We start from the raw sequence: 23,650 nt of genomic DNA on the forward strand, positions 1-23,650 counted from the left end.
AAAAGAAAAACCTTATTGAACCTAAAATGGTAAAGCATATGAAAGGCTAAAATCCCATTGCCCTTTTCTTTCAAAAGAAGTAGAAATGCTTCTCCAGATAGAACTACCGACCGAGAAAAGGCAGAATGAATTATCTCCTACATACCAAAGCACGAAACCGCTGAATTTTAAGAGCGACTTACACTGGCGTTGCCGGACTAAGAAGGGTTGACCTAACCTGATCTGAGACCCAGCGATAAAAACTATTCATGAGCTCTACCCCATAGATCCCATTTATACAAATGGGTCTGCATCAGAAGCTAACAAGGGATTTGGAATGGATGTTTACTTAAGCTACTCTCCCCTGTCATATCCCGTTGGAGGTAGATCTGAAAATTATGATGGTGAAATGGAGGCTATTAACCTAGCGATGTAAGCCACCGTAAGTACACCGTAATCCTCAGAGGTTTCTATGTTACTATACAGAAATTATTAACACCTGGGATTTCAGTGTCACCTATTGAAGAAAAATGTTGGAGCATGGCTGCTATGATGAGGAAAAGATGAAGGATTATAGCTCCGCAGCGGATACTATATACGAGGGAATGAAAAAGCTGATTTAATGAAAAGTTAGATTAACTCGGTAGTGCGGAGAATCATCCTATTCGAACCCTTTCTTACATAATAGAAAAATCAATTATATGTTCTTATTATAAAGGACAGGATAAAGGACAAGGGAGTGGATAACCTATATAATAAGGAAGGACGGATCCTCGGTAATCTTAACCAAAGTAAGGGTTTTATTATTCCCACCTAGTGACCAAGGACTGATCTTCAAAAAAAGCTCAATCCGATAGACATCGCAGGCTCACCGACTTACTCTCTATACAATATGGGTGACAGTTGGGGATCATATTTTAACGTATATAAGCCTAGGCAATATACAAAATACAAACCAATTCAAGACAAAAAGCAGCTTATGTAGGACTGCAAATGGGAAAATGGATTAATAGGCTATTTTATGTGACACAGGAAAAAAAATTATAACTTAAATTTTTAATGAAATAAATATTCTTTAGTTGTTAATTGTTAAGGCTTTATAGTATCTTGATTTTTTAATAATCAATCAAGATTATATGTAAATGGATGATTTAAATTTTATTTTCATTCATTTAATACTCAAATTTATGGGCCTTAAAGATTAGAATTGCTATAAAGGATAAACCTGCTATAAAATTTTATAGAGCTCAGGGCTTTAGAAGCTATTAAAGCACTAATTGCTTCAAGAAACTCGGAAGTTGCCCATTTTATACGCTACTGTAATTATATTCATAGGATAGAAATAATAATCAAATAATTAAATTATCGGTTATTTTATTTTTATTAATTTTTTCAGCCAATCAGAGTGTTGAGACAATAAATATAAATGAGTTTATTAAATGTTTAAAGGTGAATTTTATCTAATTAGGTATTTAGCATTGTATTTTAAATATTGGACTAAATAGGGAAAGATATTATTATTAAATAAATAAGTTGAATAGAAGACAGTTTTAGTGGACCTGAAGATGAGGCGTTGGCTCTGAAACTTAGAGGTTAATGAATAGTTCTGAATAAAGAAAATTTTAAGAAGAAAGGTAGTTTCACTGAGACCAACTAGAAAATTAAAAATCTTTCAGTCATAAAATACTAATTATATTATATATCTATTTTTTATAATACATATATTTTTTGTTAAATTATTTTAAAGTATTTTTTTTTACACTTTAAAATTTATAATATTACAAACTTGGGCAATGAGTAATAGTACACACTCATTCAAAAAAATAAATAAATAAAAAATATATATAATGTAAATCCCTAGATTTATATAAACATAAAAATAAAAAAATGAAATGAGTATAACCAAACTAAGTAAATAAATTATATACAATATTTACTTACACTATCGACCTGAGGATACCCGAGCCCACTCTTACCTCCACGTATGAGAGGTAGATCAGAGCCCTCTCAACTTGTCACAGGTAATGAAAATAATTATTAGGCGAACATTATAACCGAAAAAGTATTATTTTTCTGTTGCTATATAAATTCAGATTTAGGTTTTTACCGGTAGGAATAACGAATATGGATGTATTTCCTGCTAAGAATACAATTTAACAAAATATAACGGAGCCATAATGCATTTGGGTAAGATCGTGTGATCTCGGCTTTTCCGTTTGAATGTCATTTTTTTTCCCCTTTCAGTAATTCATCAATTTTTTGAAGATTTTCTATCGTTTATTATTTATTGCAATGAGAACAGGTCATTTTTTTCAATGAACAAAATAAAAGTTAATTTAAAGAAAGATTTTTCTGTATTTTAATCAGGATAAGACGTATCTGGTATTATTGGTCACTTTTTGAATCATTGTTTAACCAAAAGAAATCAAAATCGTTAGAGCTGTCTTGGAGAAAATAGAAACATGAGAAAAATAAAGTGGCACTCCCGGTTGGTAGATTTTAGTGAAAAAGTAATTACTATTTCGTACGACTTTTTGTTTTTGAACTAGGCTGTTCAAACACAAACACACATTCGCTTGGTTATTTAAACTCAGGAGACCTTAAAACCTATATTTCGGAAACTGCAATTCGAAATTCTTCACGATTCATTTCTCATTACAAATTCCGTATATGGTTAGCTGAAAATAAAAAGTGATGAAACGGATGCAAAAATATTTATCTACCTTCTTTTGATTCTAAGCATTTCTAAATCTGAAAATATTAACTAAAAAGTATTTTTGAAGAAATAAACCAAACTTCCAAATTTATTTCGTGATGTGCTAAATACTGTTTGAAATGTACTAAATACCAATATACATATTATTCTATCACCTTATTTTCAAGTGAACGTTTAATATGTGGCAGAGCTAAAATGCAATTCTTTGGTATGCGGAGTTCATTGAGCTGTGGAATAGCTTTGTCGGAGATTTGAATTCAATCTCCGTTCTTGCATACATGATTTTATACAATCCACTGTTTGATTGGACCTGTGGAAGGAAAAAAAAAAGAAAAAAATACTTTGACGGATAAGTAAGCATGAAATGTTGGATTGGAGAATGAAAACGGTCACTATTATTTTTTGTTAACAAACAGTACCTTTTATTTGTTCGTTATGTGAAGGTATATTTTAGTAATAAAAAACAACAACTGTAATTTTAACCTTATTATTATTTTAAGTATATTTTTACATATCTATTTCAATTATTTCCTTTATAGTCCAAGAACTCAAAAGGAGAAAAAAGTCAGTTATTTCACCCCAATTGTTTATTAATTCAGGGGAAACTTTACTTTACTTACCAAATTTGATGAGTTTGCCAAGTTAGAGTGAATAAAAATGGCGGGTGTTGTAAACCATTAAAAAAAAATTAATTTTTCATTCGGAGCTCCGAATCTTTACAACTACCGATAACATTAGAAAATCCAATTAAACATCATTTAAAGTACAGTAAATTTGATAAAAATTATGTGAGTAATGAAATGAGGGGCCGTACTCCTTTTTAAGTGAAACATTTCTGTAAAATTTATAGGAATGAAGCTCTACAATTTTTTTTTTAAAGATTTATTCATTGGTATTTTCAACTGTACATTATAAAACATTTAGTAAATCTGATCTCAGTTAAATTGGAGTGTTACAGGCCTGTAGAGAATCTACCCATTGGCAGCACTCTAATGACATTTTACATTAGCAGTTCTTGTAGCCATTTTCTTTTCATGCGCCTCGGAGGATTGTCAGGAATGTAAGAGGGCTTGATCGGTTACATAGGGAACACTAAGGTCTTTATGTATGATTTTACTAATTTTTATTTTCCAAATACTGTTTATATCAACCAAAAGAAAATAATAAAAATATTTCTTTATATTTATTGGTTGCTTAAAAGGGTAATAAAAAAATTACAACCATATATTGTTGGGGTTAGTAGTACTCATTGTTGACAAATTTAATTAAATTTAAATTATGAATAATTAATTCTATGGAATAATTGCAATTTATGCTATTTTCGCTTACTAATAAAGGTTATATTTTCGAAAAATTTCTTATTTAAATTATTCTAAAACAAAATTATTATTTTTTAATTAATACAATATATATTGAGTTAATAGTTCTTTCTGTTGACAATTTTAATTATTTACTTTATATCCCTGAATTCTTCGTTCAAATAAAGGTTCCCAATTCCAAATATTTCTTATTTTAACTAAAAGTAGTTACACTCAGGAAAGTTATTTAATTTATCATAACCCAGTCTACTTGTACTACCAAATATATTTGTTTGTTTTAAAATCATCATTTATAAAAATAATAATTTCAAAGTTTATACCTAGTGATAAAACTTCCCGTTTGATATTCCAGTTACCAAGCTTGGAAACCATTTTGATGTATCAAACAATAAAACCAGAAGGGACACAGCAGTGAATACCAATAGAATATGGCCACAAACCCGAGGGTTTTGTATTCAATCCCCAGGATTATTTAAAATGGAATAACGATAACCCCCGTCAAAGTAGTTGTCATTCAATGAAAATCCATTTTCCCTGTTTATTCTTAGGTAAAAGGAGAGGGATCAGAATTTCCAATTTTCTTGTCTCTTTCCCATCCCCGTCCTCTTGTACATTATATCATCTGGAATTGCATTATGTGTAGCATCCCCCATGGACCACCCTTGGTCGTCTTGTTCTTTTTCCGTCATAAGGGGGTATGGAGATTAATACATAATGATTTCCCGTCTCGTCCGACCTACCCCTGGGCGTTCATCATATGTATACATGACGGAAGTCTGCGGAAGACACCCCCTGCGGCTTGTGATTAAAGAGCTTTGGGTGGGGGGGGGGAGGCTAGAGTTGTGTATCACGTCAGGTTTATAGGAAGTAGAATATCATTACATTATTTACCTATGTTCCTGGAGGTGAATTTTAACTTTTATTTTTTTTTATCTTTTTCAATGTTTATAAAATGCTAAAACTATTGAATTTTGAATTTTTTTATCGAAGTTATAAATAACATACCGTCTTCTTTCCTGAAATATTGACGAAATTAAGTAAGTCACATTAGAAGATTTAAAATTATCTCTTGCGTTTTACACCATCCTAAAATATTAACATCTATATTTTGGGTTAACATAAATATTTTTACTTTAATTTACTATTAAATGATTTTTTCAAACCACTATACATAAGCACATAAGAATGGCATAGGCGATTTGAAATGAGCTTATATAGAATGAAATGTATCTGATGATTTAAAATTAAATTTTAAGGCCTAAGATTTTTAAAGGCGGCCATTTTTTAAAAATTATAATGGTATTATATGAAGCTTATATGAAGCTCCATTTTATGAGAAAATTGCCATTTAAGCTGTTATACGTAAGTTCAAAACAATCTTTGTTTTGAATGATGGGCTTATTTAGTTTTTGTCGGTTTTTAGAGGTATCGCAGTTTAGGATATGATTTGTTATGTATAAATGATACAAATTAGTTTTCAGAAGAGAATATGATATTCACATGACAAATATTTCAGCCGAGCATTTTTGAAAAAATATATAAAACTTATTTAGTATTTTATATACCATACAAAATTGAATATACTTCATTTATCTTCAAAATTGTAGCTTGGATACTCAGATGATTCTTCGCCATTATTTTTTCCTTCCTCTCATATTATTTACTAATATTTCATTATATTTTAAATTCAACTTGCTTGTTCTTTTGTCCACCCATGCCCACCTTTCTCAACGACAGTACCACATGTAACAGAATACTTTTTCCGTCAGTATTTTCTTTTTCTTATCTATTTGTCTTTAACTTGATTTTTTCTCCAAGAAATTGTTGCTGATCACTGTCGGTTACTTCTTCATTTTTAATATTGTCTTTTGTACTATTACCACAGTATCATAGGTCACAATAATCAATACTACATTTTGATATTGATATCATACTATAATCTGCCACAAAGGATAATTTATTAAATAATTTCTGGAAACGTTTAAATTGTTTCAGAACAGTAATAACGCTGAGATATTGGTTTGGCCTACAGAAGCCTTTGTAAAAGTTAAAATTGATAGTCAGTAAGAAATCCGCAACTTCAATTGAACCCTGAAGTAGAATTTCATTATCGGAGAGAACCGTAGTGTAACCAGAACATAATAGGAAATTCAAAGCCTAACAATACCGCTTCTAACAGAAACTGGCAATTAATTCCCTTCATGTGCAGGTACGATCCAATACGAGTTAGCTACATATACACATTTATATACGATAACCCCGATATATTGTTTTATAACAATATAAGTATCGCTCCGCTGTTTGTGTACTTGTTAGTCCCTCCAAAAAATGGAATTTATAAAACAAAAAATTATAAAAAAATAATACTTAAATAAGTGATGATCTGATGGATCGAAGTTTGAACTTTAACAATGTGGTAAACGTCTTAGAATTGCTATTATTTAATAGTTGTCCTAATCCATTTTTTCATTACAAGCGTTTATGCTAATGAATGTTGACAAAATTGTAGCTCGGAGATAAAGAAAATTTTATTTAGAGATTCTTATTTAACTATTTTCTCTATGGATGGATGTATAGCTAACAATGTGTTGGGCCAATTCTAAGGGGAGTCACATGCTATTAAAAAACAATAGATACGATTTTATCCGTAGAGGAAATCAGTTCGTACTAATCACCTATAAACAAAAGTCGACTTTATACCGAGTCTTTTACCTTCAGTATAAGGAAATGTTTTTGTTTCACTCAGAGATATAAAAGGTTTATAATTATAATAACAATTTATTTACTTGTTTATGAAGCAACCCCCGTACAAATAGAGTTACCCAGTAATACATAATAATAAATACATACTTAAATAATCATTGTTGTAATTTTATGAAAATGGTGTATTAAAAATTATTTGTCTATACTAATAACAAATAATACACCCAAACTGGCTTATCTACATTCGTCAGAGTAAAATAAACAAAACAAAAACGTTAAAATTAACGTTATAATTTTATATAAAGGAAAACATCTGCTCAAGTAGCTCTCGTATAAATTTACAGGAATGTGACATAGCTTTACCTGCCAAAGAACATATAAATTTTAATTTTGCAGTTCCCTAATGCGAGATATTTTGGCAATATTATTTTTCTCTTATTACGTAATTTTTGAGAACTATGTTCTAGCCGAATACAATTTATTATATTTTTTATTTTACGCTCATTTTTTTTTTGATTTGGAAATTCTACTCGGATTCATCCAGCTAGTACAATATAAATTAAATATTCTCATTACTTTCTTTGTCATTATTCTTAGTTTACGACACTCATTTTGTTTTATAATTTTTTTTTCGCAACCTTTTAATTATTTTTTTCTATAAAACAGTATCACATTAAACATATTTGTTTTGCCCGTTTTCAATATTTTAATTTTGATGACTTTTTGTTTTTAATCTTGCTAACCACATATTCATTTTTAAAATTGACTTTCGTACTCCAGGTCTCTTCATAATAGTATATATCGTATTGCTCAACACTATTTTTGTTGATTATAGAGAACAGTCCTGAATTGATTGATTTTTGGTTACAGCAAGAATTACATTGGTTATAAACTTATGCTATTCAGATTAGAAAAATTAGGATTAATTTTATCGATTCTTTCCTTACTGATCCTTTTCAATATAGACAAATCCAACCGATATATGAGCATGAATATTGTTAGCCGGAGTATTGGCTGAAATACTTTTTCTGAAATACCGTTCCTACAGAATCTAAAATAGTGATGATTAGTGATATAATGAGTTTGTTGGGTAAAATTATACAAACCTTTTTTTTTAATCACCATTTCAAAAGACAAAGCTCAAATACTAGCCAGGTCATAAGCAATAATTTGCAATTTTCAGAAACAATAGAGAACACTTCCCAAAAGCCAGCAAATATACGCGATCCGAAAATCCAAAAGGAATATAAAAACTGACTGAATGCAATTAAAATAGAAAATCAATAATAAACTTAAATTGGTGCAAATGATAGAAGAAACGTCAAAGGAAAATGTGTATAACAATTTCGGTAGTGGCAAATCCTGTTTACACATCCTAACTCACCTAGCTGATTCGGCTGTAACTTTATACTACCTTCCCATAGTTATAATAGTTAATGTTTCTTTGGATGTATAGCTATCAAGGTTAACCAGTCATCGGTAGCCAGGTCGATTTAAACACGGATGGCCGCGCGTGAGACTTTTTTCTCACATTTTTATTTAAAGCTCTTGAACGTATTTTTGAAAATAAAAAATTTTGATTTAGATTAGGTTTGTTTAAGTATAACAAAAACAGACAGAGAAAGTGATAAAAAGAATCAAAATACAGATTTATCTTATTACAAAAACATAACACTAATCTTTACAAAAAAGCTCTGTCCGAAGAAATCTCTTGTGCACAACTGGTGCATGTGAACACCGTACGACTGGGACATAATGGCAATTCTTTTTTGTTTAGAATGCCTGAATATAACTGAAAAATCACATAAAATAGTATTAATACTGTGCAGCGATGAAGAGAAAACATGAAAAGACAAATTTTTATTATAAAGACCATCGTAACACACACTTATGGTATCGAAATACAATTCATAGTAAATAATACTTACCTAATGAAGTTCCTGCCTCTTAAAGCCTTAGTTTCCCTAGCTCTACTAATGTTTTCCCTAGAGGAAAAAACATTTTTATGGATTAAATACACTTGTCTCAGTGTGAAAAATCCTCACAACTTGGATATTTTTATAGTAGCCTTAGTCGCGCGTGAGATAATGTCATATTGTCAGAAAAAGGGCGTTGGACGGTTATCCAGAGCTGTTAGAGTGGTGCAGGGGACGAGGAATAGAAGGAAGTGTGAACTACAGATTCCAAGAAGATGAGAACCACAATCTCCCTCTAGCAGCTTCAAGACTCGACAAACAATTGACGTGAGAGAAAGTCTCACGCAGCGACCAATGGCAGGTTAAGAGACTGAATGACGGGTGTCAGGATATATGTTATTTATCAGATATTCTTAGAATAATTATTGTGAATCCATAGTGGTGTAGTCCAGCAGAACCTTGGAATATGCTCGGAAATGTAGTAGGAATTCTCAAAGAGTCCAACTAACAATTTATAGTTAATACATATAATTATAGAATTATATCTGCGCACTCCAATAGCTGGAGGAGTCTCTTTTGGAAAGAACCTACGTATCATATTTTCTTGGCAGCTAATCAATCGCAGAAGGTACTTCAAATTTTTTCCTGCTGTTTGCGGTTCGGCGACTGTTTGTTATTTCTCAAAGTGCGAAGCTGCTTGTGACAGGCTCTCATATTCCGATCATGGAACTTGAGTGGTCCGATCCTCCATCGGGTTGAGCTCCTACTGTCTGCGATCCAACCCCTACGCCAGTGTAAGCAGGTCTATTTTTCTCTGTCACTTAGGTATATCCTTCCGTATCCCATACCCCTGAAAATCCTTCTACAACCTAGTAGAAAATTTATTTGGTTCCATCCTGATAACTTAACGAAACAAATCATGAAAAGTGAAACAATTTGTTCTTGAGTGATGTTTAAAACTTTTGTTTTGTAACATAGGTAGCGTTGTGGGTAAGGAATTTTGTACTTTTTTTATTAATCTTCCTAACTCGCGTTCGAGTCATTCTGTGGTAGGTTATTATTTATTATGTCATTTCAGTCATGGATAAGCCACTGGGGGTCAGGAGGCCCTCCAGCCAACAAGCTGCCTCTACTGGGTGTCTTTTAAGTCTTTAACAATATTACCTCAAGAAAAACCACAGTTTATAAAGACCATGCCAAAAATCACTACATAAAAGAAGAAAGTTGCTATTTTGTTTTTTTTTCTGTGTTGGCTGTTTTTTTTGTTTAATAGTAAGCAACAAATAAAGAAGTTTGAGATTCCACGTTGCAATAAAGCTTGACCAAATTTTACATAAATTTTATCTTGCCTTTCAAATAGACACTTACAACGAGTTTGTCGGTCGATATACAAGTCAAAATCCCACAAGAGGAAATCATTTCACAATAAATATTACAAGGCAACCAACCCTTCCTGGCCGACTCGCGCCACTAACACCTGTTTTTAGTTACGGTCCTACATCACTTTTGAAACATTTTCGTAAAACGGGAAGAACAGATGTAAATCGATCAAATCTTTAAAAAGTGGCTAAAATTGAAAAAAAAAAAAACAATGTGAATAACATAAAGTTTTGGACTCTAATTTTTGCCTGGAATTTTTTAGTTACCAACCTTCGACTGGATTACATATATATCAAAATAACTTCTTTGTGATGTATATTAATTAAGCTGGCGACTGTTAGAGTGTAAGATGACAATAGCCTCCAGTTTTTTAAAAGAAATAGTATGAAATTTTATATTCTCAAATTATAACCAAAAAAAATAAGCTGGTTGAGCACGATTTAATCCAGATCACCTTCTAGCAGAATCATTTTTTAAGAAACATATCTTCCTAACTAAATATTACTAGACCAAGGTTTTATTTTTTTGTTTTCTTTTTTCAAATTCTGCAACTAATCAACAAAAGTAAAAGCCGTGCGAACTGGTCAGTTGTTTCTTAAGACTCCTTCCGAATTTAATATCCTTGATTTATAATTTATATAGTTCAACATCCTTTCGAAAGTATACATAAAAAATTACTAAAACTGAACCATATGAATTAGAATCACAATACAATTTTTACACTGGTTCGGATACAGCCGTACTCACTTTGAACTTATTGGCTGTCAAAAATGGGACAACATAAATTAATTATATGCATAAATTGTAAAGGACATCAAAAGATGTTGAACTTTATGCATTAATAATTCGGATATAGCAAATAATAGAATATGGCTATTCTATATGGACTATAAGATTCAAATATTTACCGAAATTGAACATTTGAATATTTCCCCTTGAGATTTGCTCACTCTTTTGTGTGAGAGAAATCCACTAACATAGTTTGTGATTGATAATTTAAAGAAGTGAAGTACCTTGATAAAATTAATTAGGTCAATGAAATTATTTCATCGGTTTAAAAAATAATAATGGTTATAACTTAATATATGGTTGAATTCTAGCAGAATTTTATTTAAGTTTATTTTATCTACTCTTAAACTATAATTGTGTGGATTGTATTTAATATTTTTTTAGAAAATCTCATAAATCGGCCTACACATCCCTAATTAACGATCTTAACCCTTTATAAGAACATAAATTACCCTTAGGCCCCCTGCGTTGGACTACATGAGAAGGCATTATACCACAAAAGGCTATCTTCTGACAATTAATTAGAGGACAGGTGTGCGGGCCTTGCGACAAAGGCCCTCCTCTGGGGTTAATGAAGAAAATCCCCTGGTCTAGGGGTAGTTGTGGAGGGGGGGCCTCTGTGGTCGAGCATCTGGTCCTAGTCCTGGTTGACCTGAATCTGTCATAGTTATCCTAATATATAAATCGCAGAGCATAATCCGCCAGCTGCTTTATTAGCACAAGGGGTCGTTAACATTTTTTAGCCTGTTTTTTTTAGTCTGCTCCTAAAAGGCCTTCTTATACCGGTGTTTCATTGCAGTTAGATAATATATTTCGGCATCATAGTTTTGTTTTTGGAACATATTGTAAGTTTTATAATGATCCACAAATAATGAAAAATTCATCGAATACGAAAAGTCGATCCTTTCAGTTAAGGGGTTGGTATAAATACCAAATAAATTAAATATCCCTCATTTTGGAATATCTTACTCACATGCTTGAGTCATTCTACAAAGAAGGTACTTAGAATGTTTTGACGTTATTTTTACAGTAAACTGTGTATACATCGGGACCTGCTCATGCTATACTTCACTTATCCCGAGTGTATTTTTATATTTTTTTTATATTATATTATAATAACTTAGTGTGGAAAAAGGGGTGGTGTCGAAAATGTGAGACTTTTTTGTACATTAATATCATGCATGTATTTTCTTTTTATTTCATTAGTTAATTCCCTGAAGGGGAAGTGTGTGATAGTGTGTTAGTTTAAATGATTTATCTTTAATAATAAGATATCAGAACAAGTTTGGGTGGTCTCATGGTGTATAGAATTATTGCTAATCTGGTGAATGACATCTTCGCCGCCACGGTGACGTCTTCCAGTCGCTTTCCTCGTTAATGTGTGTGAAAATCATGAGTCTTCGCCTGGTCCCAAAAATAAAGATAGCTCTATCTCGATCGGTGGCTGGCTAGCATGTCCTGGACTCTGGTGTGATGGTAGGTGCAGGCCATTACAGGCCTAGCTTGTATGCCACAATAGATAATTAGGGCGGCACGCAGTGGGGGTGTCTTCGGGGTCTTCCGGTGCCCCCGACCCCGACTTTATACAAATTCAATAAAGAACCGGAAAATTCGGATTATGTAAATCCGACAACTATTTGGGCCAAACCATTTTCTTTTCTTTTTTCTTTTGTAGCTTACAGCTTATTTTCAACAATTAAATTTGGGTTTATTGTTTAGTATAAAATAGTTGTAGTAATGGTTACTTATACTATTGCGAGATGTGACTTCCAACTTTCACATCATATTGTACACCTATGATATTTTATCCTTATGTACTTCTTTATCACCTTCATTACTTATAGTTATATATATATACATATACTTTCACAAACTGCAATAAAATCATTATGTTAAGGTAGTTTCTATTTATAGCTTCATAATAGTAGTTTCGTGATATTAAGATACCATTTATCTTATGATATTAATTTTTATCTTATTTTCTGTTTGCTTTTTACTTCTCCAATTTGTTTTCCCTAAAAATAATTTTCAAAATTGACTTATATTCGGGTTATTATATTATAGGATTATATTCGAACAAATACAGTACTACGGCTTATTTTTTTTTAATTTTCAAGAAAAATGTTCAAAAAATCTATCCATCTCGTAGGGTTTAGTTATTCAGGTGAGTTGATTGTCGTTGATTAGGATAGAACACGTTGCTTAGAAGTGGGTATTGCACACCCCCGAATCTATAATAATCTATGTTCGCTCTTGTAGTCTGCCATTGACCAGGTTCAATCATATTTTGTGAAAATGACGTAAAATATTCATTATGATAACAGACTAAACAGCACTAAACACTTTAATTTAAAAAAAAAATAAAATGTCACACAATAATTGAAATACATTGGGAAAAAATAAAAACTGGGAAGGCTGAGTTACTTCATTTCTTGTGACAAAGCAGAGATGGGCAAAAATTATTTATAGTTGAAACTATTAGCTAAAATGGTCATGGATACGATATTTATTTATCAATGGTTCATTCATGAATAAGGGTCATATCAATTGTCCAATCATATTTGTCTGGATAATTAAGGTGGGGCCTGGAGAGAACCTATCAACTTGCATACTTATAAGAAGTGTGAGGACATTTTAAGGAAGAGGAGCTTATGTCCAATAATTTTGTTGATTCATTCGTTAATTGTGGGGGGAACTAATGAGGCCTAAGCCAGTAGGGAAGAAGATGTGGCAAGGATTGAGATGTTCGTTCCGTGGGAATTGACTGAACATATGTTAATGTATACTTGTAAGAAAAGTCCAGTGAAATAACAACTTGACTTATGGCTACTTCTCATTATGAGGTTCTTTCAGCAGATAAAGACTACATAAATAAGGGTTGGTGAAGGGAACAAAGAGAACTGTTGTCTCAAATCGGTTAGTTAGGTCAAACCTGAGCACCAAATATTGCTAAATGCTATATGCTAAAAATTTATAACAATATCCGTTAAAAATTGTTATAATTGATGTTGAATATTAATAATAATTTTGTTAACTTGCTCTCACAAGAATATGAAGAAGAATTTGTAGAAACTTCTTTTCATAAAAGGGCTTAATTCACAGTTGGCTGGTTAATGGATGATTCTACAACTTTATCCCTTTTTCTTTATTTATGTATATATTTCTTTACAATTGCATTTAATTAAACAAGTTGGTACGTTCCCATTGTCCGCTATCTCAGAGAATTATTTTTCACTTCTAAAGAACATTGTTCTCTGTTACAATAGAAAACTCAGGGGTTATAACAAAAAAATATGAAGCCAGTTTGTGTTGTAATAGTGGAAACGTACAAACATCAAAGAGATTTTTTACCGTTTTACTATAATTCCTTCTTTGCCATACTGACTAATAATCATTGAGTTTATGTTAAAGATGACCATTTCTTCAGTTATTGAATACAAACTAAATTATGTTGCAGTTTTGGTGAGTGGAAATCTCACAGAAGGCCTGGAACAATACTTCGGCATGCCCGACGAAAATGAAGTCGAACGAAGGCCAGCGACTGGCGGGGAGACGACCCATGCCAGAAAGGAAGTGACGCCTGGTAAGCATTCATATAACTATATTTTATATTATTTTTATTGACTCCTTTTACTGTACTATTAATCTTACTCATCATTAGAATAGAATTTGAAACGTGTGTGATGATGGTTCAGATGGTGGTCAAGAAAGGTACAAAGATTGCTGAAGAACTATTAGTAGTAGATAGTAAATTGTCTTTCTTTTAGTGAGTATTTTGAGCCACCACCCGGACTATTATCCTACTACAAAACAAAAAAAAATAGATAGAATAATGATTGTAACTGCTTTACTTGAAGGAAAATTTTTGAATGGGTTAATTTCAAAATTGAAAATTAATAATTAAAAAGGATTCTTTAAGGATTATGGATACAATCCTCTCTTATTCGCATGCAATAAACTGGCGAAAGACATTTGAAAAAAGGAGATAATATTGCTGGTATAGTTATAATCGGCAACAGAAGTAGTTCATCTACAAAATCACAATATATGAAAATATTAATTACTAATTAAAAAAATACGCATATTTGTATGTAAATAGATATTGTATAATATTGAATATGATATTGTATTTTAAGATAAAATATTCTCCTTTCCTTATTTACGTTTTTTTAAAGTTGTATTCCAATGATTTATTCTAAGTAGATAAAGGTTTTTCGTTGTTTGGTTATGTGTAGAAAATTATGTTAAGTTATTTTTAATAATTACATAATTCTTTTTAATTCTCAATGTTCATTTTTTTAATGTGTTTATTACAACATTCTTTGTGGATGTTGTCCGGTTGCTCATATAATGAATTAACAGACTCAGGATCAAACGCCTTCCATAGGGGCGGAACTTGAGCCGCTGGTACCAGCATCTTCTCGACTCCTTTTGTCAAATTTGTCTTTTTGACCCGACAAAACCTGCTTCTATCGATCCACCTGATAGCTTTTGCTCATCGCCGTTGCATACATAATGAGTTCCCAATGAGTCTCCCAATTGGAGATCTCATCTACAGAACGATTGGCTGAGAACAGCCATTCAAACTAGTTCCTTGATTAGTATATTGAAGCTATTTGCATTTATTCCTTATAGGAATCATTAAATTTATTTGATTTTAATTGCTAATACAATGGCCGCCTACAATTACTGCACCAATATCGAAACGAAATGGGAACAGATTGCATTTTTAACTTGCTGGAATATTGGGGTGAATAATTGATGAGGTTCATTCCGTGGTTCCCAATTAAACTTCACATTGACGTACTCAAATTTTGTATAATTGTTGATTGGAATTCGTTGATGCTATTTTATAATGACTACCTAATATTTTTGGAAAAAAAAAAAAAAGGACCACTACGATCTATCGCGATATATTCTTAAGTATTTCTAAATACTGGCACTACAGGCTATGGCTGATGGGAGTACGAAAAGTCTGTAGCCCAAATCACACGTTGTTACATTTAATGGTTTCCATAGTGGGTACCCCCACCCATAGTTCCATAACCAGGCTCTTTGGGGCTTATTCGGGTACTGTAAATCGGTCCACGGATTGTGTTTGTTTATAACTCTAGGTCATTTGTTCTTCTGCCTCAACCATACTGTCTATGGAACAAACTTTCACGCGTGCATAAAGCATCCTGAAAAACCGAACCGCTGTTCGCTATTAAGATATATCGGGTGTGGTCATCCCTTCTAAGCCCGGTCATTGTACATAGAATCCGGTAAGCTAACGGTCCTAACAAATCTGTGGGAAGACACAAAATATCAAGTCATGGTAGTCACCCATCCAAGTACTTTTAACGCTAGAACTCGCATTCAATCCTATTTCTTGCCTTCCTACTTATGTTGAGAAAAAATTAACTCAATAAATTACATTTAGTGTATTTTCCATCTGCTAAGAAGACAGTAAAAATTTATACACAAAATACGCTTCCTACTGTTCTTTTTGGTGAACGTGATTGTCTAAGTTACAGGAGAATGTCTAGTGGTTCCAGAAAACCTAGGCGCCAAAATATAATCCAGGTTTTATTTAACTGGATTCAGTGGAGGAAGAATTGTGTATCCAATGAATATTGGTATCAGGATCTACCTCACTCTATTAATTGATATTCACCGTCATGTAAAGTAACAAAACAAAATTATTTATTATTTTCCTTATTTGAAAAAAAAATATGAGATTTAAAAAAAAAAAAGAAATCCAGCACAAAATAATCTTATTTCTTATAGATGTGAATCTATACACGGTCAATTTACCCCAAGCGATTACACTGCCGGCAAATACTGAACTACTATAAGTAATTGAATGTGGAAATTCAGATTGAATTAAATCATGCCTTATAAGGGATTCAGCGGTGGTTGGATTAGACACTACAATAGATACAGGATTAGTGTTAACCATATGGAATGGATATTCAGAGGGGTTCCCTGTGCCACGTTTCTTCATGAATATGAACACAAGCAGCTATCTGATCCCTGCAACAACTGAGGATAAAAACTCATTACTGTCCTGAATTTATCCAGAGGTCTTTTAAGCAAATTACATATATATATTTTAACAACTATTTCATTTTATAATTGTATTTTCCGAATTTTTTTTCTCATCTTGCATATTTTTATTTAAAAGATGTATAAAATCAATCTTACATATATCAAAAATATATAATGATTATCTTAGGAAACAATTAATAAATTTTAAAAAAAATATGATTCTAAGAAAAAAATCAGAAATATAGAACTTAAGTTAATAGTATTTGTAGTATATTTCAAGGTCTGATTCAATATCTTCTAAAATGATATTGGTAATTTTTAGTCGAGTGATGTATTGTTTTTGAAGTAAGGGGATGAGGTTCCCTTAAAAAAACAAAATTAATGTGAACCTACAAATGTTTTGAAATATAATATTCAGTGAAGGGGTTCCAATCCCTTATGTGGCAAAGGAAGGGCACTGTAAATATATATATCCCTCTGTATATATTGAATTTTCTTTGTACATTAAATTAGAAAATAGGAAAAAAAAAATCGGTGATGAATCGTATTTCAAAATTTCAAGAGAATTTCTTTTTTTCCAAAATTTTCTTTAGTGGGACACAGGTGACGATTCCAGATTTTTTAAAAATCATTGAATGCCTGGCAATCCTGTTTTTCATTTTATAGAACTGGGCTCTGATGATTTTCGAAACTCTTTTTACTTTTACTTACGTATATATTTAATAAATAGTAAATGAAAGTATTACGGTCGTGAAAAATTTCAAATTCGCGTTTTCGACGGAAATTCACGTTTCGAGCTTGAGTCCAAAATAACCTGGTATCGCAAAATGGTCTGTGTGTCAGTTTAGGAACAGCTTAGCTCAAGTCGTATGAAATTGAAATTACATATTTAAGGTGGGTGAAGTGTAAGAATGTGATTGCAACTTTTCGCTAAAATTGACCAATAAAAAGTGCCTCTTCATAGAGTAGATTTAACACATTTTTCCGATTTTCTCGAAAATAGCTTTAATGATTTTGGTTTAACTCGGTGAATCAATGAGACATTAAGTGCTCATCAATACTATACAGGTTTTATCTTCATTGCCCAGCGGAACGGTCCCTTCATGTTCTCTTAATTCCATGGCGTAGCCTTAGGCTATAGCTAGACTATACCACCTTAGCACTATACACCCTAAAGCATATTATATTATGCATAATACATACGTATTATATATGTGTGAAGTATTAATCTTACTATTTTTAATAAAGGGTATAAAAAAATAAATTAAAAAAATTGTTCATTGAAAAAGTCTAATAGGGTTTAAGAGCAATATTAAAAAAAAAATCTTTCTCTACAATACTTAATCTAGTTTTAATTTTATTAAAAATAATGATAATAACGTGAGCTCTTATTGTTATCAATAGTAACCCATTGGCAAATACAAAACCGATTATATTATAATGTAAATATGTGAAAATAAATATTTTTTCATAGATATAAAAAAAATATATGTGGGTTTTTTTTTCGTTCTTTAACCTTTATTTATTAATATTATCGATTAAAAATGAAAGCTGCTTATAAAAGACGAACAATTAGAATGATTTTGTTTATAACAAATAAAAATTATGTTTCAAAAAAATCATATTGAATACAAAGCAATTTATTAAAAAAAAATAAAAGAAAGTTCACAATAATATTTAATAATCAAAATCAACATTGAACTTACGGCTGTCAAGTTATGAATAAAAGCAGCCGTATTTTTACATGAAAAAAGTATTAGTAGCATCATTAATTGTGTATAAAAGAACAAATGAGGGTATGACAAAAGAGAAAAAAAAAGGAGAAAAAAGTAGCCCATTTTTTAAAACAATTTTAAATTTCATTAGGAGCTAAAGGGATTATTAATTCATTACGTCAGGTCGGGGCAAGTGAGAACAATATGGGCTAAAGTTAAGAATGAGGTTGCCCGGACTGCCTCATAAATTTCAATTTGGACTTGAGCTAAGTGTATCAAGCTGGCAGCGGGCTATAGGCCATTTTTCCCTTTTGTGTAAAAGTAAGTATTCGATTACCGCATGGATAAATAATAAAGGGAGTACACTGGCTAAAAGGGACCGTTAGGGGGAAAGATGATAAAATATAGGAGGAGTGTCTGAGTTATGGAGCCATATTGAAGATATAGGAGTACGGCCAACTATAATATATTGCTTAACTAAACTCGCAACCCTTCCCTTTAAACTTTCCCGTCTAATCTGAAAGGTAAAGGTACATGACTCCTATAACTAAAGGCTTATTTATTCTTCCGACCCAACCGGTAAATGACTTGATGAATTGTGTGAACTGAAATACACATCATGACTTGGGAAAGATTGAGTACGTAATTAAAATCTCAACAGTTAGTAATACTAAAGAGTTTTATTTAAATTATGGATATTTTACATAAATAAAGATTACTGATATATGCCAGTCCTAAATATCTATAGAAGTCGTAACCATTTATTGTAAAAAAAAAAGATAAATAATTCAAATATTATGTTACAAATCCTTATGACCTCTTTAATAAGTATATGTATATGTATTTTATTTCCTATATCACTTTTTTTAAATTGTCCAAAATTCATATTATTAAGCCCTAAGACTAATTTCAATATAGTAAATATTGAATTCATATGATTGTACCTTTAATGCTGTTTTATATATATTTCTTTTAAACCAATGAGGTGTAATGAAAATTTAAAAAAAAAAAAAACCAAACCGATTGACAACCCGTAGTTTTTTGGTTCTAAGTTACAACAAATAAACCTAAACATCTATTTTATGCTATACTTTTGTATAATTTTCATGTTTCATATTTATCTACAAGTCAAGTGTTTATGTATTTTAGTACTACGAAATACCCTAATATATTGTAACGCACTACATTACATACTAAAATTTTTTTTTACGTTATAAATACTTTAATAGATCATAAAACTGAAATGAATTTTTTTACGGCATTATAGCACATAATTGAGGTCTAAACAAAGACACGTCAAAATATGGATTTTTTTTATTAATTATATTTAAAAATCTTTATTTGAATAGTAATATAATCTAGGGCTTGATATGATGAGGATGATAATCCAAAGTTTAGACTGAGGCTGTTTTCCTTTGTGACCGTCCTGTTGGCATCAGTGTCCTGAATAAGGGGTTCGTACAGTACTGGAGGCTATAAAAAAAATTGACATGCTTCCTCGAGACAAATTCTTTCACAGTCGGTAGTTCGAGTGTCTTGTATATGTGATCCGTCTTTGCTCTTTGAAGTGAAGTATGTCTCACGAGTATTCTGCTCGTTAAAGCATCTTGGCCAGTGTAGGTGCTATATTGCTCATCATAGGTGCTCCGTAGAGTAGGGCTGGCCTGAGTATGCTTTTGTAAAGCGGAGAGAGCAATTAGGAGAAGTTAGCTTGGGATTAAGTCCGTAAGCGTTAGGTGTCTATCAAGGGTGACACGCAGATATACCATCTAGCCTGTTGGGCTATTTTTGCACCCTGCTACGCTACAGAGCTTAGGGAGAGGGCACTTGTTCTTCTGGCAGGAGAATATGGCACAGTCGGTCTTTTTGGGATTAACTATAATATTCAGCCCCTCTGGTTTCCTGATGATGTCGGTACAAGCCTTCTCTGTCTGCTGTAGAGCTTTCTCTACATTTACTGAGCAATTATAAATAGCTATGTCGTCGGCGCACGCCGCTACAGTAGCATTGTCGTATTTCGCTCCAACTGTCCCAACTGTATACACTGAGAAAATTACTGGGGATAGCACAGACCCTTAGGGAACTCCACAGGTTAGTAAGGCATTTCCGGATACCGACGGAATGATCTTCACAGGACGTAGAGCCACTCCGAGAATTCTTAGTCTTGTTGTGTCTTACAGCCTGGTATGGTAAATAAATACAGTGCATGCAGGTAGCTATACACCCTTAGAATATAACGTTTTAGATAAGATAGATTCTTGAAATAAAAAGGCTTAAAAATTGAAAATTTCTCACTTTTTTATGACCCAAAAAAATCTATTTATAGATAAATATCATACCTGAAATTTATAGAGCAGTGTGGGCCATAATAGGAGACCCATCTCTAAAGATTTAAGATGTTTAAAATTATTCATTACAAATATACAACGTATTGAAAAATCGTGCTTCGAAAAGAAGCCAATAAAAGGGTTAGTAATTTGTTAATGTAATATATACGTAACGACATAATATTACTCTTAAAATATTAAACCTGAGATTAGATTTCTTCTTGGAGTAATATTCCTTCTAAAATTGAAAAAAACAAAAAAACAATTTAGACGTAACATTCAGTTAACATGTACTGAAAATAAAATTATGACGTTATTTTCCGAATAAATTGGTTACTGCTTCATAACTGAGGTTATGCCAGTTCTGAGTTATTTTAACTAACATAAACCTTTAAATACGTAAGAAAAAGCTTGATTTGTAAGTCGAAAATATTTGCCATTAGATCTGTTAAATGGTATAAATTTTATTTATTTATTGATTAATATTACAATCTGCCTCAGTTGTTGGGCAATAAGTAATAGTGGTAACAGATTACATTCATACTAAAATAAAATAACAAAATAATAAAAATAAATAAATAAATGAAAAAAAAAATTGCATACAAATAAATAAAATCTCTCTCTAAATATATGCAAACAAAAGGGTAAAGAAGATAAATATAATCAAACTATAATCATTAGAGATAGTTGACCGTGTATGACTTATAGGAGGAGAGGATGGTTGGGGAGGGTCCGGTCAAAATAAAACACAAATAAGTTACTTCAACTTATTTGTGTTGTATTTTGACAGCACCTCCCAACCATCTTCTCCTCGTATAATCGAACTATGTACATGAAAAAATAAATTAATAAAATAATCACCAGTTGCATTTACACTCCTATATACAATATTTACACTATCGACCTGAGGATCCCTGAGCCCACTCAAGCCCCCACGTGTGAGAGGTAGAGCTGTTTGAGATCCCAGCGCATCCCTCTCACCGCATCACTGGTAATGACCCAGTGGAGGCTGATCAAGTGCGCTAAAGCGAGCTATTAAATATACAAAAAAAATAATTTTTTTAGTCTCCACTATAACGTTGAAATCCACGAAAGCAAATGAATGTCATTGTAATATTGGATTATTTAAAAATGTACGGTACTATAAGCCTTTGTTAATTGTAAAATAGGCAAAATGGTGGCTCATAAAAAAACTGAATTTCTGCTCTTGACTCTCTCACAGAAATAATTAAATAAAGAAATAAGTTTTGTTTTGTCACTGGTTGATTTAATATGGATTGACCCTTGCTGAATACAGCAGCTTCGGTAATGTTGACCTCAAATATAATTTATTAGTTATTAGTTTAATTACTATAGAGGATGGAAATGGCAGAGGAAGGAAATTAATACATCATTATATACTAATTGGATTATCCCATATCAATGGGGTTTCTGGAACAGTAATAGCTACTGCTTCTGTCCCGTATTAATTACTAGTACGCTGCTCATCCGACTGATAGAAACCTGATCTGACGGACACTGCTTGACAGCTACCATGTTGATTTCTCTGTGCATTGTTACACCATTAGTTGCCTGCCAATGTTCCATTCCATGTCATCTTGCTTATTAAACTACGGCTATATGATAATTAGTGTAATAGGTTATTATTATTAATAACGGGACAGAAAAGTTGAAAATCGTCAGAAAGAAAATTTCATCATATAAAATGGTAATAAATGTTGTTTATTCCACAGAAGATAAAGACTGAACATAAGAATAATTCAACAATACCAGAGTTTTCAGAGAAGAAAAGAAGAGTCATTTCTCTCTAATTTTTTATTACTTTAATAAAAAGTATATATGGTTAAGAATCTTATTGCCTATTTACATATTGATGACTCTGCCAACCCATAGTAAGGGTAAATAAAAATGGCGACTGTTTCATAAATATAGAAAAAATAATTTTTAATTTCTTTCAAGTAAAAAAAAAATTGTTCAATTTTTAGCTCGTCTATAAATGGGATAAAGCAAATGTCATAAAACTGAATTATTGAAGTATTTTAAGTACACGCCCCTTGAAGTTAATTTTATTCGAGAAAAGCTTAAAATGTTCACTAATTTTTCATTTAGAGCTCAATATCCTTAATACTGTCTACAGAACTAAAAAAATCACAGCACATTATTTAAAAGAGAGTAAATTTTTTTAAATATGAGCTCTAATACAGAACTTTATGTTCTTTATAGTTTTCGATTTAAAAAAAAAAAAACATTTTTTTCCCTGATGAAGAAAAATGATTATTCTTTGAATTTATTTTGGCAAATTTAAGATATTGATGTTATGTATTGATTTTATGTTATTGGTGTATGTTAATGCATTGCTTGCAGAGAGGAAATATCAAATTGACTTATCACGTGAAAGTCATACAATAAGGTGAGCTTACGATTTGTTATGAATCTGAGAGGTGGCATCCGCTGTACTTGTTCAAAGGAAATGCGAATGCAATAAGAAGGAGTTTGATCACACTCTCAGAGCTCCACTTAGCGTTGAAGTTAATAAGAATGTCTGGCATTGCAACCCAAGCAGAAACAGGTAGCTGGAGTTTGGCGAGCACACCTCTCCTACGCCCATGGAGTCCATCTTAAGGCCCGCCTTTTTTATTTCACTTTTTCTGGCAGTTTACCACCTAAATGATACTCCTTCATCGAAGTAATGAGTGACAACTAAGTGGATCCTTTAAATTAACTCATTATTAAAATAGACTACCTAATAATTACAATGTGCGCACGTGGCTAAAAT

General features: G+C 31.7%; 1 protein-coding gene across 1 annotated transcript in view; it reads left to right on the forward strand.

The window, feature by feature from the left end:
• The window catches only part of LOC106682327 (discoidin domain-containing receptor 2), a gene marked incomplete at its 5' end in the record, with an annotated part of 358,564 nt that overhangs the window by 287,136 nt on the left and 47,778 nt on the right, over positions 1-23,650 (forward strand). Inside the window, 1 exon segment of the mRNA XM_067051700.1 lies at positions 14,260-14,385. Within this exon segment, the coding sequence (XP_066907801.1) occupies positions 14,260-14,385 (126 nt within the window).

The sequence above is a fragment of the Halyomorpha halys genome, unplaced genomic scaffold (assembly GCF_000696795.3).
Source record: "Halyomorpha halys isolate HHAL.00 unplaced genomic scaffold, Hhal_1.1 Scaffold406.1, whole genome shotgun sequence".
NCBI lineage: Eukaryota > Metazoa > Arthropoda > Insecta > Hemiptera > Pentatomidae > Halyomorpha > Halyomorpha halys.